The following is a 13,013-nucleotide window of genomic DNA, read 5'->3' on the forward strand; positions in this document are numbered from 1 at the left end:
AGGTATACAAAGCGGTGCACACAGTCCCATAGTACATCATTAACGAGGGCTTGGAAGACTGCTGGAGCATTGTTGAGGCCGAACGGCATAACCAATATTCAAAGTGGCCTGGGGGGGATGTTAAACACAGTCTTCCATTCATCCCCCTCTCTGATCCTGACCAGATGGTATGCGTTCTGTAGATTTAATTTGGTAAAAATGGTGGCTCTGTGCAGGGACTTGAAGGCTGAATTAAGGAAGGCAGGGGGTACTTGTTCTTTAATGTTATGTTATTCAGACCCTAGTATCAATACAAGGACAGATGGATTTAACTATTTTTGTCATGAAGAAGAAGCCAGCATCCAGGGGGGAGGAGAAAGCTCAGATGATGTCGGCAACAAGGGAGCTATTAATATATTTATCATTCATATGGGCAGTGAGCTGGTAGTGAGAGGGCCTGGTCCTTGCTGAATACCTCTCCCAGATCATAGTACTCAGGGTGCACCACTAAGAGGTCTGGAGGGCTTGGGGAAGCCATTCTAACCGCAATGGGTGGAAGGGCCGACTTCAAACAGAAGGAGAGGCAGAAGGGACTCCAATTAGCAACCCTCCCCACTGACCAGTCTATTGGAGTCTATTTGTGACTGGCACAAGCGGAGCAAATGAGATTTAGCTACAACAGCCACAAAGCTGTTGCTCATGCTGGCCAAGGAGTGCAGCAAGGACAGGACTGAATGTGGGGGAGCTGGTATGTGAGGAAGGACATTCATATTTACACATGCACACATGAATCGACTTTCTACACTGAAAAAATTTCATTAAAAGAACACTCAGTACAGAGCTGAGGCTTGAACCCTTGCTGTCATTCTATGCCAAGCACATTAGCGCTGTATTATTCTAGCACACAAAACGGTTCTGAGAGAGGTTCACAGATCCATGGGCCAAGCACAAGCAGATCATGGGCTTCAGTACAAGAAACAGCACCGTTTGGTTGGTAAAAGAATACATGTTGTATACAGTATATGTCCTGGCAGAATTACTGTATCTACTAGCAAGCAGTGTTTATTCAAATGAAACATGTCTGCCCCCTACTGGACTTGTCTTTCCTGTGCCTGCAGCATGCGCGTGATAATGCGTGATACCGCATGAAATCGCAGGATCCTTTTTCCTTTGACGCACATTTTCAATGACCACATTTGTATGCTACCTCTGTGTACAATTATTTGTAACATGCTTAGCTTCCACTGCTATGCTGATGACACACATCTAAAATGTTCGGCAATTTCAGATGATACAACCCCAATTCCAAAAAAGTGTGAACAGAATGCAATGATTTGCAAATCTCATAAACCCATATGTTATTCATAACAGAGCATAGAACACATGTCAAATGTTTAAACTGAGTTACTGTACCATCCTAAGAAAAAAATAAGGTAATTTTTAAATTGATGGCCGCAACACATCTCAAAAAAGTTGGGACAAGGGCAACAAAAGGCTGAGAAAGTAAGTGTTACTAAATAGAAACAGCTGGAGGAACATTTTGCAAATAACTAGGTTAATTTGCAACATGATTGGGTATAAAATGAGTATCTCAGAGTCTCTCAGAAGTAAAGATGGGATGGAATCTGGATGGAAGCATATGTTGCTGGTTTTAGAGCAACATATGCCTTCATCCAGATTCCATACCATCTTTACTTTGGTATGCAAGCTTTACCACCTTTACCATCCAGCTTTTTATCAGTGCTCAGTTTAAAAGCCTGCATCTCTGATGGTATGGGGGTGCATTTGTGCCTATGGAATGGGCAGCTTACACATCTGGAAAGACACCATCAATATCACCTTTCAGCATTGATGATGTCTTTCCAGATGTGCAAACTGCCCATTCCATAGGCACAAATGCACCCCCATACCATCAGAGATGCAGGCTTTTGAACTGAGTGCTGATAAAAAGCTGGATGGTCCGGCTTGATTTGCATCATTGCATTATTTTTATTTACATTTTACACAGCATCCCAACTTTTTGGGAATTAGGGTTGTAGACACCAGTGTAATAAAGTTGGGAAATGTACAGCGTATCCCAAATGTCACCACAGAAAGGGGAAATTAACACTTTTTAGCAAAATATAACTTTATTTACAAAACATCCTCTACGTGATTGCCACTTCTTTGTAAACATACACATAGTTGCCTCTCCCACACTTGAAGAACACATCTGGTGTTATGCATGTGATTGCATGTAACTGCAACCTTGCAAAAGCTGCCCGATTCAGCCATGGGAATGATTTCAATATGTTCTTCTTTGTCAAAGGCATTCTTAAAGGCTATCTGAAAAAATATACAGTATCTCACAAAGGTGAGTACATCCCTCACATTTTTGTAAATATTTGATTATATCTTTTCATGTGACAACACTGAAGAAATGACACTTTGCTACATTGTAAAGTAGTGAATGTACAGCTTGTATAACAGCGTAAATTTGCTGTCCCTCAAAATAACTCAACACACAGCCATTAATGTCTAAACCGCTGGTAACAAAAGTGAGTACACCCCTAAGTGAAAATGTCCAAATTGGGCCCAATTAGCCATTTTCCCTCCCCGGTGTCATGTGACTTGTTAGTGTTACAAGGTCTCAGGTGTGAATGGGGAGCAGGTGTGTTAAATTTGGTGTCATCGTTCTCACACTCCCTCATACTGGTCACTGGAAGTTCAACATGGCACCTCAAGGCAAAGAACTCTCTGAGGATATGAAAAAAAGAATTGTTGCTCTACATAAAGATGGCCTAGGCTATAAGAAGATTCCCAAGACCCTGACACTGAGCTGCAGCACGGTGGCCAAGACCATACAGCAGTTTAACAGGTCAGGTTCCACTCAGAACAGGCCTCCCCATGGTCGACCAAAGAAGTTGAGTGCATGTGCTCAGCGTCAGATCCAGAGGTTGTCTTTGGGAAATAGACGTACGAGTGCTGCCAGCATTGCTGCAGAGGTTGAAGGGGTGGGGGGTCAGCCTGTCAGTGCTCAGACCATACACTGCACACTGCATCAAATTGGTCTGCATGGCTGTCGTCCCAGAAGGAAGCCTCTTCTAAAGATGATGCACAAGAAAGCCCGCAAACAGTTTGCTGAAGACAAGCAGACTAAGGACATGGATTACTGGAACCATGTCCTATGGTCTGATGAGACCAAGATAAACTTATTTGGTTCAGATGGTGTCAAGCGTGTGTGGTGGCAACCAGGTGAGGAGTACAAAGACAAGTGTGTCTTGCCTACAGTCAAGCATGGTGGTGGGAGTGTCATGGTCTGGGGCTGCATGAGTGCTGCCGGCACTGGGGAGCTACAGTTGATTGAGGGAACCATGAACGCCAAAATGTACTTTGACATACTGAAGCAGAGCATGATCCCCTCCCTTCGGAGACTGGGCCGCAGGGCAGTATTCCAGCATGATAACGACCACTGCCTTGTTAAAGAAGCTGAGGGTGAAGGTGATGGACTGGCCAAGCATGTCTCCAGACCTAAACCCTATTGAGCATCTCTGGGGCATCCACAAACGGAAGGTGGAGGAGCACAATGTCTCTAACATCCACCAGCTCCGTGATGTCATCATGGAGGAATGGAAGAGGACTCCAGTGGCAACCTGTGAAGCTCTGGTGAACTCCATGCCCAAGAGGGTTAAGGCAGTGCTGGAAAATAATGGAGGCCACACAAAATATTGACACTTTGGGCCCAATTTGGACATTTTCACTTAGGGGTGTACTCACAGTTGTTGCCAGCGGTTTAGACATTAATGGCTATGTGTTGAGTTATTTTGAGGGGAAAGCAAATTTACACTGTTATACAAGCTGTACACTCACTAATTTACATTGTAGCAAAGTGTCATTTCTTCAGTGTTGTCACATTAAAAGATATAATCAAATATTTACAAAAAAGTGAGGGGTGTACTCACTTTTGTGAGATACTGTATATATAGCAAGCAGAGTGTGTGTGTGTGTGTGTGTGTGTGTGTGTGTATATATATATATATATATATATGTATTAGAGATGCACCGACACTAAATGTCTCAGTGTCATATCACAGCAAACCAGTGACTACATTTCCCATTCTGCACGGCGGCCTACAAGCATGGCCACCATGGACTGCAATTCCCAGAACACACACACATACACAGGACACTCACACTCATTCTAATCACACACACCTGCATCCAATCTCACACACACTCACAACCATAGTATATAAGAGACTGTTCTAACATTATGACTATGCAAAGTATTATGTTCAGTTGCCCAGTCTCTGTCGTATGTCCAAGCCTTTTATCGTGTTTGCTTTTCTGATCATTGACTTTTGTTTACTCTGTTGACCTCGATCCTCTGCCCTGCCATGTTTTGCCTGTTTGCTTGATGGCCTGACCTCTGACTGTCCTTGTTTATTGATTTCTGCCTAATCCTTTGAACTTTGTTTGATTAAACTGCCATACCTGCACTTGCTTCCGTCTCAGCCTCCATTACGTGACACTCAGCCAATACCAATAACCAATTATTCAGTGATATCGGCCGATACTGATATCAATACCAATAGTTCTGCCTTTTATGCCTTCTTTTAAATTAATAATAATTAATTCCACAATTCTGAAGGAAATACAAATAAAAACTTTATTCTGTCCATTTCAACTAGTTGTTTCACAGTAACCATAAACAGGAAACACATTACTCAAATTAACATTAACACTAACTATATTCTGAAGATTAAAGTAAGATTTCTTAACTTATTGAAAGTTATTAATTCATATTAAGATTGACTGAATTCTAAAAAACCTCCTGTTAGTCTCACATTCACTCACCACAAACAAAAGCATTTCTACTTCATCATTGAACATCAAACTGGTAATATATAATATAAACTTTTTTATATATTAACATTAACTAGATATGAAATATACTACTCTATAAATATATGTGCAATATATACTTTTTTGTCAACTCATCTTCATTTAAATCTTTGCAGCTCAAGCAGTGCGGCAAAAAAAACAAAACTGAATCGACGCCGAAACTTTCCGCTTCACTGCAGCATCCAGTGTAAAATTTTAGTGGTGCAGAGCTTACAAACTGCAGTTTTGTCATCATTCCACACAAGAGACATCATCTTTACACACAGCATGAAATCGATGTGTTTTCCCGCCCTCTTTTAATTGACAGGATATAATCGGCCCTGATCATCGGATGTTTCCAAACTATCTACAGATAGTTTGAAAAATTGCCTTTATCGGCCGATACCGATTATTGACCATCTCTAATATATATATATATACAGTGAGGGAAAAAAGTATTTGATCCCCTGCTGATTTTGTATGTTTACCCACTGACAAAGAAATGATCAGTCTATAACTTTAATGGTAGATTTATTTGAACAGTGAGAGACAGAATAACAAGAAAAAAATCCAGAAAAACGCACATCAAAAATGTTATAAATTGATTTGCATTTTAATGAGGGAAATAAGTATTTGACCCCTCTGCAAAACATGACTTAGTACTTGGTTTAAAAACCCTTGTTGGCAATCACAGAGGTCAGACGTTTCTTGTAGTTGGCCACCAGGTTTGCACACATCTCAGGAGGGATTTTGTCCCACTCCTCTTTGCAGATCTTCTCCAAATCATTAAGGTTTCGAGGCTGACGTTTGGCAACTCGAACCTTCAGCTCTCTCCACAGATTTTCTATGGGATTAAGGTCTGGAGACTGCCTAGGTCACTCCAGGACCTTAATGTGCTTCTTCTTGAGCCACTCCTTTGTTGCCTTGGCCATGTGTTTTGGGTCATTGTCATGCTGGAATATCCATCCACGACCCATTTTCAATGCCCTGTCTGAGGGAAGGAGGTTTTCACCCAAGATTTGACGGTACATGGCCCCGTCCATCGTCCCTTTGATGCGGTGAAGTTGTCCTGTCCCCTTAGCAGAAAAAAAACCCCAAAGCATAATGTTTCCACCTCCATGTTTGACGGTGGGGATGGTGTTCCAGGGGTCATAGGCAGCATTCCTCCTCCTCCAAACACGGCGAGTTGAGTTGATGCCAAAGAGCTCCATTTTGGTCTCATCTGACCTCAACGCTTTCACCCAGTTGTCCTCAGAATCATTCAGATGTTCATTGGCAAACTTCAGACGGGCATGTATATGTGTTTTCTTGAGCAGCGGACCTTGCGCGCGCTGCAGGATTTCAGTCCTTCACGGCGTAGTGTGTTACCAATTGTTTTCTTGGTGACTATGGTCCCAGCTGCCTTGAGATCATTGACAAGATCCTCCCGTGTAGTTCTGGGCTGATTCCTCACTGTTCTCATGATCAATGCAACTCCACGAGGTGAGATCTTGCATGGAACCCCAGGCCGAGGGAGATTGACAGTTCTTTTGTGCTTCTTCCATTTGCGAATAATCGCACCAACTGTTGTCACCTTCTCACCAAGCTGCTTGGCAATGGTCTTGTAGCCCATTCCAGACTTGTGTAGGTCTACAGTCTTGTCCCTGACATCCTTGGAGAGCTCTTTGGTCTTGGCCATGGTGGAGAGTTTGGAATATGACTGATTGATTGCTTCTGTGGACAGGTGTCTTTTATACAGGTAACAAACTGATATTAGGAGCACTCCCTTTAAGAGTGTGCTCCTAATCTCAGCTCGTTACCTGTATAAAAGACACCTGGGAGCCAGAAATCTTTCTGATTGAGAGGGGGTCAAATACTTTTTTCCCTCATTAAAATGCAAATTAATTTATAACATTTTTGACATGCGTTTTTCTGGATTTTTTTGTTGTTATTCTGTCTCTCACTGTTCAAATACAACTACCATTAAAATTATAGACTGATCATTTCTTTGTCAGTCGGCAAACGTACAAAATCAGCAGGGGATCAAATACTTTTTTCCCTCACTGTATATATATATATATATATATATATATATATATATATATATATATATATATATATACACACATATATACACACACACACACACATACACACATATATATACACGTGTGTGTGTGTGTGTGTGTATATATGTATGTATATATATATATGTATGTATAAGTATGAAACATTTTGGAAGACATTTTGCTAAAAAGTGTTGATTTATGTATAGACATGAACCTGAGTTACTTCCTCCTTCTTAATTCTGACAGGACAGAAATACTTCTACTACATAGTAACTCTGGATGGACTTTCAGTGACACCATGTTCAGCAGTGAAAGAACTTTTTGTGATTGTTGACTCCAGTCTCTCATTTGAAGATCATGCTGACAATATTACTAGGATAGTCTTGTTTCAGCACAGAAATATTGGTAAGATTAAAAATATAATGTCACTACAAGATACAGAAAAACTACTTCATGAATTTATACCTCTAGATTGGACTACTGTAATGCCTTGCTCTCTGGTTGTTGCAGTTTGTGCATAAACAAGCTTCAGTTAGCCCAGAATGCACCAGCCAGAGTCATTACAAGAATCAGAAGATATGACCACATCGCCCTTATGTAATCCACACTACACTGGCTCTCAGTAAAATTTTGCAATGATTATAAAATACTACTAACAATGTATAAAGCCCTGAATGTTCTTGCACCTCAGTACCTGAGCAAGCTTTTGATCATTTCTCTTAGTTCATGGTGCAGGGCAAAATGATTCATAGGCATAGAGTGTTTTGACATGTGCCAGCCATATTGTTTAGAAAATTTAACTGTTTTGTGTTGATAATTATTAAGTGTCAGACTCTGGTGAATACCAATGCTGTGACTAAAATTTAAAAAAAAAATTATTGTAAACTTACATGGCCAGGATTAAATGGTTCAAATTGTTTTTTTTTTTTTTTATGGTTTCAGCCAAAGAATTGTTAGGGGGGGTGGGGGGGGACATTAATTTTAATGTACACCTTTTTTTTTTTTTTTTTTTTTTTACAAGAGATATGCTTAATTTTATGTGCCAAAACATGAATAGAACACCCTTGTGGCCAATTTGAGTGAGACTGACTCAATTACTAGTGGGTCCTTAACAACCTACCCTTTTTTTATTCTGCATGACTCATTTTAGGGGAGACAAAGAAAAAAATAAAATAAAATAATAGGGTTCCATCACCATGGATCTCTCTATTCAACTTCTGGGATGTGTTACATTTTACCTTGTACGTTATCATTTGTAACCTGAAATATCTCCAACCATATGACTTAAAATGCACATTCACTTTGTTTCTCTCATTACCTGGCTGACTGTCAGTCAGTGTGTGTGTGTGTGTGTGTGTGTGTGTGTGTGTGTGTGTGTGTGTGTGTGTGTAATCAACTGATGGTGGAGAGAGACAGAATTGATATTAGAATTTTTTAAAGGAAACCTCACGAAAGCTAATATTGTATATTATTAAGTTAATTATCATAGTTATCATGTTTACAAAGCAACTGTATAGTCAAATACCCAAAATTTAATTTTTTTTTAGAATATATACATGTTAAAATTGTATTGAGATCTTTGCTTGTGAAACATTCGCACAATATTCTGCCAATACCAACATACCAGTATTCTACATAATTACAAATGTAATTGTACCTTTTGTCATAGTCATTGTAGAAAGTTTTAACTGCAGCCTGAAAGGTTTTGACACCAGTAAGAAGCTCTGCCTTCATGGTGGGGTGAATCAGCTCAAGAGTGTTATGGGTTTGCATGACCTTAAATGGAAAAAGAATTAAAAATCAAGAAAAATGCTCACAGTGTGTGTGGGCATGTGCAAATGAGGCAGTGACATTTCTTGTAGCCTATTTGTTTTTTCAGGTAAAAAATAAAACAGTAACAAATATTAATTTGCAATTTAAATTAAAAGACAAATACACTTATTGATAACAAACTTATACTGCATTCATACACTTAAACTAATAGTAACATTTGATACTGATTAAGATATTTAGATAAAATTTAAAAGAGACAGAGAGCAAAAGAGAGAGAGATAGATAGAGAGAGAGAGAGAGAGAGAGAGAGAGAGAGAGAGAGAGAGAGAGAGAGAGCGAGAGACAGATTTAAAAAAATCTCACCAATTCTTTGAGGTTTTTCCAACCATAAATTAAAGTGTCAATTCTCTCAGCATTTCCATCACTGAACTGTAGTTCATGTCTATTTAGCAGGGCAAAGGTCTCCTCGACTGGCCCAATAGTGGCCTCAATCCACATCTCTGCTTCACATACTTTTCTTAAAGCAGTCATGGCTTCCCTCACATCCTCTAGGTCAGAGATAGGTCTCTGAAGCTGTTTAGTCATCCCATCAACAAAAGAACTTAGCTCACTCATGTCTGTAGAGGCAAGCTGATTTAAAGCAATCCCAAATGTTCGCTTCCATGCTTGACATTCCTGGGTCAGGGAAAGCTTGAGGGAATGGATGTCATAAAGGATAAAGCCAAAAGTGCAAAAGGTAGGAAGATCCTCTATCTTGGCTTCAAGTGTCTGCAGAAGTTAATACAAAATTAATAAATTTTTACAAATACATTTAGGACCTTCCCCAAACTGTTGCCACAAGTTGTAAGCACACAATTGTCTAGAATGTCTTTGTATGCTGTAGATTTAAGACTTCCCTACACTGGAACTAAAGGGCCCAAACCTGGATCATCATGACAGTGCACCTATGCATGTGATGATGTCCATAAAGACATGCTTTGCAAAGTCTGATGTGGAAGAACTCAAGTGCCCCAAGCCCTGACTTCAACTCCACTGAAGACCTTTACCACCACTTTACTCACCAGACCTTCTCACTTGACATCAGTGCACCAACTTCACTAATGCTCTTGTGAATGAAAACTAAGAATGGGGGTTAATGCCCATATTTTTGGAACATGTGGCTGTCAGGTGGGTCAGGTGTCCACATACTTTTGGCCAAATGGTGTATATTGAGTTTACCGTTGTCAGGAAAATGTTTGAGTTTTTAGTCATAACTGACTGTGCGACCATTTGCTAGCTAATCCATCGTATTAGTCAAAGTAATGCAAGTAAGTTTAAGTAGCTCATGTAATGTACCAGCTGAAAATATAGAGAGAAACAGCAGTCACCATTTACACTCAACATGACTGATTTTCTGTGGAAAAGACTCGCTGCTCTGACACCTGCAGTAAGTTACCCATCTGAATATGTTTAAAAAAGAGTGACTGACTAACTGTACCAAGCTACTATGAGTATTAGCTAAGGTAATTCAGTCAATAGTAAATTACTGTAATAAATTTAGCTAGTTCCCTTTGTTTATACGATCACTGTTTACTCATGTTGATTAGTTAGTTATAATATCAACAAATAATTCCCTGCTGAGGGTCTGTTACAACAATTTACAGCAGAACAAGACATGGCTTTGCTACAGAACTGTCAAGAGTTTCAGGTATGTGTTGGAATGTGTGTACACTTTCATGAGCTTGAGCAGCATGTCCAAAGTTATCAACTGTATCATCAACCACACCCTTTTAATTATCATGAAATAACTCTTATAAAACACATTTGTCATAAAGAAAAATACTGAGAGAGATATCATGGTCATATGAAATCATGAAAACAACAGAACACTATTCCTGAAAATAAGTTACTTAAAATGTCATTTTGGCTTGTGTTCCATTCACTTACATGGGAATTGGCAGGGTTAAAAATTATACTGTAGCCAGCAGCTTTGATAGCTAATAAATACCTTGTTGCTGATACAATTATTGGAACAACTGGAAATATATATGGAATTCCTTTTTATGAACACAATGAGGTTAATAATGCACATTCACACTAATAAAATCAACAGGATTAAATATAGTACGCAGGGAATAATGGCAGTTTTGTGTATAATTTTAATCCAAGGAAAGTTTATTCAATATGACTAACAGATAATCACTTGTAACATTGTGATATATGTAATTGGGATTGATTATTCTCATTTGACATAATTTCAAATGGTAATCTTATCTAAGTGGATTATGTACTGGATAACTCATAGAAAAATATGAATTGGATAACTTACAGAATAATATGAAAGTTGCCCACTGAACTCAGGAAGGGATGGATTGGTTCCCAAAAATGATTTTACTTGCTCAGTTGGATCCTTGAAAAGAAAGAATATTAATAATGAATCATTTCTTCTTACTGTTATTATTATATCTTCTTATAAAATTATTTTACTAATTATTATATTATTAATATTTGCACCACAAAAGGTGAAATATCATTCATTCATTCATTCATTCATGGATAGGTTTGTGGTGCGATCTGGGGCCTATTCTGGTAACACTGGGTACAGAGAATTTTTTTTTTTAATTTAGAGAATGATCTTAAATCAAGATTGCAGTGAAAGAGTAAACATCTCCAAGCTATTGACGATGCAAAAGATAAGACATTTATCCATGTATAATAATCAGTATGTGCCTTCACATCAGCATCAGCTGATTTCGCAGCTGCTTATATGATGCTGATGTGACGTCACAGCAGATGTGATTTTTTGTTTTTACCTTTACCAGCATTATAGATGTGACATCAAACAGATAAATGTTTGCAGAAGACTACACATTTTACTGCATACCAACTGTGAATTTTAAAAACCATCATAGAAAGAATCACAAAACACAAAAAGAATAGATTTTAAAATATTTCTTGTTTTGAATGTACATCATTAAGAGAATACTGACATTTGCGTTATGGATGTAACGTGTCCAAACTGGTATTTTATATATCTGATGTATAACATATACAATTTTCTCTATACAGGAAAATACCCCTCCAAAAGAATTGGAATGGCAAGGTCAATTATTTTGTTTTTGCTATACAGTAAAGACGTTTGGGTTTGAGATCAAAAGATGAATATGAGCCAATAGATAAGAATTCCAAATTTAATTTCCTGATATTTACATATAGATGTGTTAAACGACTTAGAACATGACACTTTTGATGACAGACCACCCAATCTTTAGGTATGCAAAATTATAGGAACAGATTAAAGTTTTACAGTTTAAGTAAATAACACCTAATATTTGGTTGCATATCCCTTGCAATAACTGCATCAAGCCAGCAACCCACTGACCATCATCAAACTTCTTTTGTGATGCTTTTCCAGGCTTATCTCACTGATCATTTGTTGTTTGTTTTGGGGGTTTCTTCCTTTAGTCTCATCTTCAGGAAGTGAAATGCATGCTCTATTGGGTTAAGGTCTGGTGACTGACTTGGCCAGTCTAAAACCTTCCAAATTTTTTTGCCTTTCTTGTGTTGGCAGTGTGTTTTGGGTCATTGCCTTGCTGCATGATGAAGTTCCTCCCAATTAGATTGGATGCATTTCTCTGTAAATTGGCAGACCAAATGTTTCTGTAGACTTCTGAATCCATTCTGCTACTACCATCATGAGTTACAGTCCCCTCCGAAATTACTGGAACTTTAGCTTTTATTTCCTGGAACCTTTTGTATGAGACCACCCAATTTTAGGCAAGCGAAAATATAGGAACAGATAAGTCTTGAAGTAAATTAAAGTTTTAAAGTTACTTAATATTTGTTTTCTCCTTTCAGTTTCCTCTTTGGGAGGTGAAATGCACCTGTCCTCAAACCCCCTACTGCCCCCTCTACAGTGCATATAACTTGGTACACATCAGAGAGGGGGATGAGTGGAAGTCAGCATTCAGCACCATCACATGACACTATGAGTATTTGGTAATGACATGTGGGCTCTCTAGCACCCTCTCTGTGTTCCAGTGCTTCATTAATGATGTTCTTAGAGACATGCTGGGTAGATATGTTGTCATCTATATAGATGATATCCTGATCCTAATTTTTATCAGCAATTTATTTGAGGGTTCAGTACTATCGCCCATCCTTTGACATCAATGCTCAAAAGGGAACCAAACATCTGGCTTGGAATTCCTCAGCAGAGAAAGCCTTCCAGCAACTCATGACAGCGTTCCCCAATAGACCCATACTTAAGCATCTTGATCCTGCAAAGCCCTTCATTGTCAAGGTGGATGAATCTGTGACAGTGGTAGGAGTCAGCTGTCCTCTGTTTGGTAAAAAGCCAAAGTTACACCC

At 38.9% G+C, this 13,013-nt stretch overlaps 1 protein-coding gene across 1 annotated transcript in view; it reads right to left on the reverse strand.

The window, feature by feature from the left end:
* dnah5l (dynein, axonemal, heavy chain 5 like) overlaps positions 1-13,013 on the reverse strand; it is a 311,233-nt gene that overhangs the window by 231,323 nt on the left and 66,897 nt on the right. Inside the window, exons 29-31 of the mRNA XM_053621829.1 lie at positions 10,972-11,052; positions 9,027-9,431; positions 8,548-8,666 (exon numbers count right to left, since the gene is read on the reverse strand). Coding sequence (XP_053477804.1) covers positions 8,548-8,666; positions 9,027-9,431; positions 10,972-11,052 — 605 coding nt within the window. The remainder of the gene's footprint in view (positions 1-8,547; positions 8,667-9,026; positions 9,432-10,971; positions 11,053-13,013) is intronic.

This window comes from Ictalurus furcatus, chromosome 1 (assembly GCF_023375685.1).
Source record: "Ictalurus furcatus strain D&B chromosome 1, Billie_1.0, whole genome shotgun sequence".
NCBI lineage: Eukaryota > Metazoa > Chordata > Actinopteri > Siluriformes > Ictaluridae > Ictalurus > Ictalurus furcatus.